The sequence below is a fragment of the Acanthisitta chloris genome, unplaced genomic scaffold (genome assembly GCF_000695815.1).
Source record: "Acanthisitta chloris isolate BGI_N310 unplaced genomic scaffold, ASM69581v1 scaffold3787, whole genome shotgun sequence".
Classification (NCBI taxonomy): domain Eukaryota; kingdom Metazoa; phylum Chordata; class Aves; order Passeriformes; family Acanthisittidae; genus Acanthisitta; species Acanthisitta chloris.
Window position 1 is genome coordinate 105,145 of NW_008684153.1, and position 11,047 is coordinate 116,191.

At 42.4% G+C, this 11,047-nt stretch overlaps 1 protein-coding gene across 1 annotated transcript in view; it reads left to right on the forward strand.

Annotated features, from left to right (window-relative positions):
- The window catches only part of COL20A1 (collagen, type XX, alpha 1), a 48,663-nt gene extending 40,325 nt beyond the window's left edge, over nucleotides 1–8,338 (forward strand). The window contains exons 31-39 of the mRNA XM_009079209.1: nucleotides 9–43; nucleotides 533–586; nucleotides 1,975–2,046; nucleotides 2,728–2,763; nucleotides 4,062–4,128; nucleotides 4,967–5,155; nucleotides 6,449–6,526; nucleotides 7,329–7,484; nucleotides 7,982–8,338. Of these exons, the coding sequence (XP_009077457.1) occupies nucleotides 9–43; nucleotides 533–586; nucleotides 1,975–2,046; nucleotides 2,728–2,763; nucleotides 4,062–4,128; nucleotides 4,967–5,155; nucleotides 6,449–6,526; nucleotides 7,329–7,484; nucleotides 7,982–7,995 (701 nt within the window). The 3' untranslated portion in view covers nucleotides 7,996–8,338. The remainder of the gene's footprint in view (nucleotides 1–8; nucleotides 44–532; nucleotides 587–1,974; nucleotides 2,047–2,727; nucleotides 2,764–4,061; nucleotides 4,129–4,966; nucleotides 5,156–6,448; nucleotides 6,527–7,328; nucleotides 7,485–7,981) is intronic.
- Nucleotides 8,339–11,047: the final 2,709 nt, after the last annotated feature.

The following is an 11,047-nucleotide window of genomic DNA, read 5'->3' on the forward strand; positions in this document are numbered from 1 at the left end:
CCTGGTGTGCGCTCCAGGCAGGGATGGACTTCAAGGTGCAAAGGTAAAATACCTTACCTCTGAGTTTTTATGCATGGGTGCCTAAAATCTGCTCTGGACATACCAGCAGAGATCCAAAACTACCAGGTCTCCTAATATACTCAGTACAAAAGTCAAAGGTCTCTTCACAAAGACAGAGGAATTGGGGGACAGAGGAATTACTGCTTAGCAGATACATTTTTAGATGGACTTCAAGGTGCAAAGGTAAAATACCTTACCTCTGAGTTTTTATGCATGGGTGCCTAAAATCTGCTCTGGACATACCAGCAGAGATCCAAAACTACCAGGTCTCCTAATATACTCAGTACAAAAGTCAAAGGTCTCTTCACAAAGACAGAGGAATTGGGGGACAGAGGAATTACTGCTTAGCAGATACATTTTTACCCATTCTTAGCAAGTTCCTGTTAAAAACAGGGCCTGAAAAGACCATCTCATGGCTTACAAGGTCTCTTAGAATCCTCTCCTTAGTAAATGACTGGATTTGGCTTTGCAGGGGGTGAGGGGACTCGAAGGCACAGCTGGGCCTCCAGGACCTCCTGGACCAAGGGTGAGTACTCAGGAAAAGTGGTGCATGCTGAAGTCTCTTCCTCAGCAGAGTCTTGTGGTTTCTGTTGACTTGCTGTCACCTGGAGGTGTGAGGACAGAACCCTTTCTTGGGGTACCATGGGAAATATCAGGCACATTGTGCAGGTGTCCACTTCCCCTGCCACTCTCAGTGTAAGACAAAAAATCTTAGCTTCCTCTGGCAAGTCCCAAGGAAGCTTTGAACTGGCAAGGAGATGCTTGTTTTGCTATTTTTACTTTCCTGGTACTACTGTTTTCCAGCTGTTGGTTGAGTTTGGCTTGTTAGACTGAAATCAGCAGGAGCTAGAAAACACAGGCAGGTGTGAAATGTTTCCCCATACATCATTGCCAATATCTGCTGCCAGGAATGTCTGTAGATAGGTGTATTTGTACTCTGTTGTGCCCAAGCTAGCAAACCTTCAGATCTGTTGATTTACATCCATCTGCTAATTTGAAGGCACTACAGGTTCACTTCATTTTACATGGGAAACTGAACCAAATTTGGGTTTAGTTGATGGCTGGTGCACCTGATAAGTTACTGATTCTCACAGCTGAATGTCACAGCTGAATGTCACAGCTGGAATTTGGCAGTAGTTGTGTCAAGTTATGTATTTATGTGAGCTAAGGTTGAATTCAGCTCATAATTTTGATTTGCTCATCCTGAGAAGATGTGGAGCTGGCAGGGTTGAACCTCAGTTTTCTAAATACGAGGAAAGCACTGTAGCCTCCAGAGCAGGCTCTGAAAGCTGTTCTGGTGCTGTCTGGAAGACTTCTTTTATTTTCACTGTTCAGAAGAGTTGCTAATCTCTACTGAGCTTAAACATCATTATGAAACAAAGTATTTCTACTGGTTGGTTTTGGCTTATTATTTTCTTCCCTTTATAGCTCCAAAGGGTACAGAAACTTTACAAAGAGGAGATGACCACAGAGGCATTTCCCACTTTCTAAGCTGCTGTGAATGTTGTAAAGTATTAGAGGCCAACACAGGTCTGAAAGGAAAAAGAAAACAACCACATGGTACTGGGAAGCTGAAGAAAAAGGTTGTGCTCTAGGCTATATTTAAATCTGAATATATAATGAATGATCTAAAGCCTGTAGGGTATAAAGCACATTGCAGTTTGTTGGCAAAACTCAGCTTTGCTGGCTTGGCCATAATTGAGACAGTAATAGGAAATGATGTGAACATGACTCACACACAAGATACTCTTAACATTGGGCTCATGGCTGGATGAGGTACTGACAGGAAACTGAAGGCTACAGTGCCCTTGCTAGAGTTCTCTAAACTCTATCAGCTGGTGCCTCTGGAGCCCCTTGAACAGAAAAATAAGACAGTTAGGAAATAACTGGATTTTCAATCTCTAATGTCTGCAGGGTTTCCAAGGAGCAACAGGCACCCGAGGCAGCAGTGGTGAGAAGGGACCTCCAGGTGATGTTGGGCCAACAGTAAGTTTCTGCTTTTGGGCCTCAAAACAGGCTAAAGACATGGAATAATTGGGTGGAAACAAGCTGTTCCCACAGCAGCTCTACCTCAGAGTCTAAAGATTAGTTTAAATTCATGCTTATCCTTCTTAAGGAGATGCCTGGGTTTGCAAAGCTCAGGCTACTTAGCTGTTCATAAAGCATTTAACAAATCCCACCTCCCTTTGCTCTCTGTAGATTCACAAGCTACACAAAATCCAACTTCCAAACAAGTTTCTGGTGTAAGATCTAGAATAAAGCAAGAGTTAGTCCATACACATAGCCAGCATTGGGCTTGTAGGGGCAACCACACAGATCTAGATGTAATAGGTATTTCTTCTTCTCAGGTATTATAAACTCCCTGCCCTGTTGGAAAATCTGTTCTAAGATTGCATCTGAGAAATTTCTGCATCCCTGTTGCTGGTGCTTATGGCACTGTTCCAGTTACTGCTTTATTATTCTTTTTCTCTAAAAAGAAACCAAAATGTTCTTATGAACTTCAAGCTCTTCTGGTCACTGTCATGAGGTCAAGGAAAGACGAAGAGTATGAGAAACAAACTTTGTGCTCCATGTCCCACTAATATAACCCACATCCCCATTGATTCATTTTGGGTTTTTTTTCTGCTTTTACTTTCCCTTCTTTATTTTATTTTATTTTCCCTATAGGGGCTGCCAGGTCCAAAAGGAGAAAGAGGAGAGAAAGTGAGTTTTTCTGGTGCCAGGTAACACTGTAACTGTATCTTACACTCAAAAGAGTGGATGTGGTAACCTGATTTGTAACTTTTGCTTACAAAGATAAGCAAACCTCTCTAGTGTTGAATATCTACACGTACCTATTGCTTGCTGCCTTTCCATTCACCTACACAGGCTGTGCTGGAGGGATATAAATAATCCCACAGCAGTCAGGAGCTCCTTAGTATCACTTGTAGTAATGAAGCAGAAATGTCAACTGAAAATCCATTTTTCCTGAGAAGGAAAAACCAAACCCTCTTGGCTTCACCGAGTTGTTCTGTTTTAATGTACTGCATAAAGGGACTCATTTGTAATAATCCTCCAGTGTGCCCCAGCAGAGAGCCTTGGAGGTCAGGACATCCACACTGCCTTGGAAGGTTAGTTTGTTGGGAAAAGAAGTTTTTCTCATCCTGACTTTTGGTGACAAAGAAACACTTTGTCTTTCTAGAAGTCTGAGACTCATTGTCAAGACTGACTTATGCAAATTGGGCCTTAGACAGGGCTGAAGTGCTTTTGTTTCGAGTTAACACTTCAGTATTATCATTTTTAGCAGCATTCTCCTTCCAATCCCACCAGCTTTTCTATCCATTTTGATTTTCGCCGTGGAACTTTCCACTTCGCCCTCCTTTGGGTGCTGTGCAGAGCAAATTTTTGAAGTCTGGGCAACCTGCACTGTGATCCAGCCAGAGGTTTTACAAATGTTTTTGGAAGTATGCTGTGCATTAGATATGAATTTTCACAGTCAGTGTTTATTTTTCAGCAGTTTTTTCTATTTTTCATCACTTTTACCTACTTTCCTAAAACTTTCTAAGGGATCCTGATATGATTTATTCAGAATACAGTAACAGTGAGAATCAATATTCATGAAAGATTGAGTCAAAGATAGGACATTGTAATATCTGATCCTACTAAATGTTTTACATATCACAGAACACTGGGTTATAGACTTAGCATCTTTTTTGATAAAGTTTGAGGGTGAAATTTGCTCTCCCGTTTTTTGGTAGCTTCGGTAATTATTTGGATTCGGTCGGGGCTTTTTGATGTGCAGGAGAAAAGCAATTATTGATGTTACCAATTTCAATTTTCTGGTTTCAGAGCTCTGTGATAAATAAATAGAGCTGCATTTCACAGTAATTAATATCTCTGAAACTCAGGCTGGGAAAATGAATGGGCAGAAAGCTACCATGCATTATGATATCGATCCTTTATAAGAGATATTAATGCTTCCTTTTTTTTTTTTCTTAATTTAAAAAAATGCTTCATTTTAGGGGGAACCACAGTCTTTGGCCACAATTTACCAGCTCGTTAGCCAGGCTTGTGAGAGAATGATTCAGAGTGAGTATTACCAGCCCAGCTCCTGAGTATGTTCATGTAGTTGTAAAACAAGGGGGAATGGATTTAAGCTGAGAGTAGATTTGTATTAGATATTGGGGAGAAATTCTTCCCTATGAGGGTGGCTAGGCACTGGCACAGGTTACCTAGAGAAGCTCTGAATGCTCCCATCCCTGGAAGAATTCAAGGCCAGGTTGGATGGGGTTTGGAGAAACCGGGTCTAGTGGAAGGTGTCCCTGCTCCATGGGAATGAGATGAGCTTTAAGGTGCCTTCCAGCCAAATCATTCTGTCATTCTATAGTTCTATGACTCTCCAGTAGTGGAAAAAACAGAGGTAAAACAGCATGAAGCTGTAGTGACCCCAGGAGCTCCTCCATCCTGTGCTGTACTCAGCACCATGCATAAGAAATGTCCCATCACAGGCTCGCAGTGCTGTGTTGGTTTTATTGGGTGGCATTAGCACAGAGACCTTTGAAATATTTATTTGAAAACCCCTTTGGTATTTTGCAAAGGCTCCTTTATTTCTTAAATGGAAAAGCTTGAAACTAATTTGAAAGAAATTATTCTTTCAGGGATATGTGCTGATTCCTCTCGAGACGAGGCATTTTGGTAAAGCTCCTGTGCTGTGATGCACGAAGAGAAATAGCAGTTTGCCCAAGGTCAGGCAGCAAAGTCATGACTCAGCTGCCCATCTTCATCTTCTGGCTTTCTCACTTTGGACTGACAGCTACTTAGCACTAGCTGATCATTTAAAGTACCTTTTAAGATAACATCTTTTGATTTTTATCTCTTCTGAATTTCCCAGCCAAGGAAACATACATTTTCTGTCTTGCCTTCTCAGCTCATGTATTGAAATTTGACTCATTCATTCATGAACACGCAAGGAAGCCAGTTCCCATTTGGGAAGAAAGGTTAAAAGCAGGAGAACCAGGACCACCAGGTCCTCCAGGTCCCCCTGGGAGCAATGGAGAACAAGGAGAAAACGGCCCCCCTGGGCAGCCAGGCAAAGATGGGTATCCAGGAGAGAGAGGTATGGACAGAAGTGCTAAAAACATTTTAGTTACACTATTTTCAATACTTTTAACTAAGCATTTCAGTGCCTCAAGCAGTACTGTACAGATAATCCATTATATTATCTCATCTCATTGCTATTTTTCTTTTGGACTTCTCAATTCTAGGAAGAGACACCCAAGTTTTATACCTCCAAGAGTAGGGAGAAGCCAGATCCAGCCCACTCTTTTTGCAAGTTCTGCTTTGAGAGGAAGGCCAGTTTCTGTAGGTTTTGGGGGATGGCAAAATTAATTTTAGGGACAGGAGGCTTTCCCTGCAGAAAGGCAAAGGAAACAGCATTTTGGTGAATGTATGGAGGTGGAACAGGTCACCTCTGGGCAGAAATGAGGAGTCTTGGAAAACACTGAAGGTAGGCATGAGGCAACTGCAGCAATACTGAAAGTGTAAGTAGGTTTCTGGAATAGTAGTTTCACCAACAAAAGCCTCACACATGACTAGAGAAATAGCCTAATGTAATCTCAGAAAGTGGCATCAGTTATTGGACATGGATGAGTGAATGCTGGGAAGATCTTTTGCTTGGATTTGCAGACAGTGTTTGTCAATGGCTCAAGTAATTGCCTGTCAAAATAAAAGGAAAAACATTGGTTTCAGCAATGTCCTGACATCTCTGAGTAACTGGAAATGTTCTGTTTAACTTCTCACTCCTGCATGATTCAGTCTTAGCTGGTATCTGCAGATCTTATCAAAATTCACTTCAGAGATAAAGGAGCAACAACTTGAAGATGTTTCCAGTCTGTCGAGCAGGAGATGGGAGAAGATGGTTCTCACTGGAATGGTTGGATCACATGGTTGATCAAAATATTTTCATCTTAAAACAATGGAAAATCATATTTTGTCAAAATGTACCTGTTCTCTGAGATGTACATGTTTCACAAGTAATTTACCATGAAAACAGCAATCCTGACTTACCAGCACCTGATCCAAGAGATGGTTCAGCTTTGTGATTTGTCTGATCCATATGCAGAGTGTGGAGGTGGACCTCACCCTTAGGCTGATGCACTAGCTATCACTATGACTTTCTCTGTGAAAAATGTTCATTTCCACCCATATCAGGCTGCAGATCAATGCTGGTTGGAGCCCTGTTGGTCGCAGCAAGAGTAGGTGCCCAGACTGAATTAAAGGAAATGGATGTTTCTCAGTGCTGCCAAGGGCTGTGACTCCACTTTAACCCATGGGGAGGCTGCAGGGGCATAAATTCAGCATGAAATGCAAAATGCAGTGAATCTGACACTTACCTCTTATCTGTGATTAGGTACTCCAGGGCCCAAAGGAGAAAAAGGGATGTCTGGAGACAGTGAGGAAGGAAGCCAAGGACCTAGAGGCAGAACAGGTAGAGTGAATACAACCTCTTTGCACTGACCCAACAGGACCATCTGATGCCCACCAGCTCTCAGATTCAAAGCCTCATCCAGCTGTGGGACCACCGTGGTGGGGTGGACTGACCTTCCCATCACAGCACTATTGGCAGCAATCTGGATAGTTCCTCTCCACTAAGAGGCAGCTTCTTCCCTCTGGTACCCATTCCCAGGTGGTGATGTATTTTAAGGACCTGAGAGACATCCAGGGAGTTTTAGTTTTGCTGCCTTTTAGCATGCAAGAGCAGATGCTCCAGGGATAGAAACTCTGAAAATTCAGCCCATGAAACATAAGGGTTTGTGAGTAATCTGTTAGGATTTGGTGTACTCCTCCATCCTGATCCCTGTCACTTGGAATCAGCAGGAGGTTTACCACTGACATAACAAACCAGGCACTATCAAAAGAGTGTGGTCAAACATATTCTTCTTTCTTTAAATTTTTATAGTTGAGACATAAAGACACAAAAAACAATGACTCTGGGATGGATCCTGGTGTTAAGGTGACTTTCTGCATTGACATGTAGGTAGACTTTGGATTCTCATAACCAGGCTCCATTTTTTACCAAGGTGGGTACCCTCAAGGTCAAGAATTAGCCCTCTAGTTACTGGGATTCAGAACAGGTTTTCCAACTGGCAGGTCCTATTTGTCCACCAAAATGAGGAAACAATACTCAGAAAATTAACTGCCATGTAGGATGGAGGAAAATATAGAAGAGGTGTTACACTGAAGATGCTAAAGTAGATGTGCTACAGTTTACAGTGCTTCTCTTTCTTCAGGCCCACCAGGAGAAATTGTGCTGGGGAAACCAGGTCCAAAGGGTTACCCTGGGAATGCTGGTCCTCAAGGTTTTCCTGGTGTCAGAGGGCAGCCTGGGCAGTCTGGATATCCAGGGGGTTGTGATATCTCTGGATGTTATGGGGCAGATAGAAGAGGTAAGTTCTGACTATATCAGTATGAAAGTTATGATTTTATGGCTGGTCTCTGGTTACTTCTCTTGAGCCAGGCAGAGACCTTTTTTCATCCTTCAGGCATCATCAGTCCTGCAAAAACCTCATCTGCAAAGCAATCAGGGTGATTCACGTGCAATCCATATGGAAAAAAGCCAATTCCACTGGCAGTTCCTCAGCCATCCTGCATGGATTATCACATAACTGCAGCAGTAGTTGAGCAGGTGGAGTGATCATGGGGGTATCTTCAGTTCTTAATGTCCACAGGAATGTTTCCATGGTGGCTAGAGAGGAACAATACCTCAGTTCCTATACATATATTTCATGGAGGCTCAATGGTACAGAGACCTGGGCAATGAAGAAATTCACTGGCATGGAACAAAAGATTTGCAAGGGAAAAGGATTCATTCTATGCCATTCCTACTCAGATCTTGACACTGATTTATTTATTTGCTCAGTGACCTCATCCTTTCCACACACAGATTTCATTCCCTGATGGCTGGTGCGGAGGCAGCTGAAGACATTGCTTTTTCCTGGAAATTCCTGGATAAAAACTCCACACACTCCAAAAGAAGCAGCAACCCAAATACCAAATGTGTTGTTTATGATTTTTAGTGCTCCATCATTTCTATATGGACAAGTCAATCAAACACTACAGCCACTTAACCAGCCTGTGTTTGGGTGAGTCATCTGTCTGGTTCTCAGCACTGGACAACTGCAGTGTTCAAACTTCCATTGCATGGCCCACAACAAGACAAAGGCCCAGTGGGAGATGCAGGCTGACAGACTTGTAAGAAAAGCAAATACTGTATTGAAATGCTCTGAAATAACAGATAATTTCTCCATTTGTCTGCTTGTGGTTTATTTTTTTGCCAGTTATTCTGGGTCCCCAGCACAGAGGAAAACAGCATCTCACACCCAACAATGCAAATCCACTGGAGCAAAACTGCCTTTTCTGTTGGTTGGCAAGGTGTCCTGGTTTTAGCCAGGATGGAGTTAACAAGGACACAAGGTAACAAAGTCTAGCACCATTTTGCCTGTTTCTGCTTTTGGCAGAATGCTGATGGCTTCCTTGCAGGGGTGTTGTGCACATAAGCATCACAGCCAGTGTGACCACCTTCCCATGATGTGACAAACCCAACCACCCTTCAGCCTCCTTCTCTGGGGCTTGGGAACTCAAGAAAAGCCTTATATCAGCCAGAGCACAATTGAGTGCTAAAATGAGCAGGAGATTAATTCACTGTCTTTTCTATCTCCCCTTCCTGCAGTCTGAGTAGCTCCTTTACATTTTATCAGGTAGAATAATGAATAGCTCTGAGTCTGCCTTTTACCTACAGGACATGGAGGTAATTGTGATGTTACACCCCTTTCCTTGCCATCATCTGAGCTGTATCTACAACAAACCATGCAGATACTGATAAAAATACACATCCTTCTTTGCAGTCACTACTTCAGGCTGTGCTTGAGCACTGCTTGTGACCTCCCCTGCTTCAGAAACAATCCTAATTCTTGCTAAAGCAGAATAACACAAAAAGTATCAGTACAGATTTTTCAAAGCTGTTAGGAGGTAAAAAATGGAGCATCCTGCATATTGCTATGCACTTAGTCTGGATGTGTAATTTCTGCAGCTACGTGCAGGCTGCCAGCTGGGTGTTCATATGGCTATAGCCAACCTTTGAACACTTAACAGCAAACACAGCACATTTAGAAGTAGATTGTCACATCAGTACCAAGGAGAAAGGTTTACCTCAGGAAAATGAAGGTTTTTTTGACAAGGAATCCAAATATTATTTCTTCCTGTCAGTATGGAAAAATCTTACAGAACTAAGAAATTTTGCTGAAGGAATATTGGAACACATCAGACTTGTACGGGAGTCACCCTACAACAAAAATCACATAAAATGGGATTACTGTATCCTGTAAGTATTTAAAGTAGTCTTTGCTTCATGTATGTTCACTCTCTGGAAACTCCCAAGAACTAATGTTTTCAGTATGACATAATTCCCTTTGGAAAATGTAGGAAAATGCATAAAAATACCACTCTGATAGAAGCAACATTTATGGTTACTTTGCAGCTTTCCAGAGTTGCCTTGACTTACAAAATAGAAATTTTCCTGGCTCAGATGAAATGTTGTTGCAGACAAAACTCCAGTCAGAAGGAATAGGAGAGGTCAGATAGAACTCCTTTATGTTTCTTTATCAACTGGTTTTGAAAGTTACTCACCTCCACTCATTGCCTGCCTTGGGATTTCATCTCTTTGGTAGAATTTCAAGTGACATTTGCTTTTGTCTGATTATTTCAGATACAACAGGAAAGGTGAGACTTGAACAAAATTAGGTCCCAGAAGGGGCTATTGATTATGAGACAGACAACCTGCACAAACAACTTGTCCATTTATCTTCCCAAACTTTGTCCCAGGAGTGGTTTTATTGACTTGAAATCATGGATATTTAGTCCATGGAATATCACAGTGAGTGTGCCAGTGCTTTGTAAGCCAATTCCTTGAAGCCAAGGAGTATTTCTGCTGGGAGATTTTAGCCACTGAGAGTGTCCTAATCCAACAAGAAATTATTTCAGCAGTTGGAGAAACATAGCAGCCCTAAAGGGGGGGATGCAGTGAGGCTTGGGAGACCCTCCCCAGCCCAAATTGTAGTTCCCTCCTGTCAGTAAGTACAGAAACCAGCAATATCCCATGTTCTTTGCTGAACACAACCTGTTGTTTTCCCTCTTTCAAATGTTTTGTACTTTTCCTTCCTAATTTATCATTTTTAATGCAAACTGTAGTTCAGAATAGTGTAAATCATTTAAAGGGCTGGAAGCAAACAGACATCCTGGGTGGGGGTGAAAGGTCTCATAAAGGGGCATCACTGCAGTAAGGGAGAACCAGGTTGGGCCATCAAACCAAGTGGAACTGTTATGGGAGGTGATTCTTAGTACTGTACATAAATCTTGCATCTCACACCTGCATCTTTCTGCCTGCCTGTCTCTAGAGAAACTTATCCAAAAGGGCAGTGATATAAGCTATGTGAATCATTGGAGAATGAGTTGGAAAACAGTTCTGAAGATGCTTGGGAAATGAGGATTATATAGATCATCCTACCAGCTAGCAGCAGACAAAATACCCTCCATCCCCTATGGGTGGGAAGATGATCCAGAGAGAGAGAGCATTAGGGAATCAGAAGAAAGAGGAGGTGGGGAAAAAACCAGCACAATGGTGTTAACTGAGGTTATTGCAGTCAGTTTTCTTCCATTCATGGCCAAAGGAGCTGTACTGGAGGGAAAGCACCAAGCACAGTGGTGTTAACTGAGGTTATTACAGTCAGTTTTCTTCCATTCATGGCCTAAGGAGCTGTACTGGAGGGAAAGCACCATGGTAAGGATAGAATCTTTCCTGCACAAGTGAAACAGGGAAGATCAACATATGTACCTGCTGTCTGTGATGCCTTTGGGGTCTCTGAGCTTAGTTTTGCACTCCTGGAACCTGAAAACCATTTGCTTTCCTCTGGGTCAATTCCAAGGCAGCTTCAGAGCTCCTGCTGTATCCCAG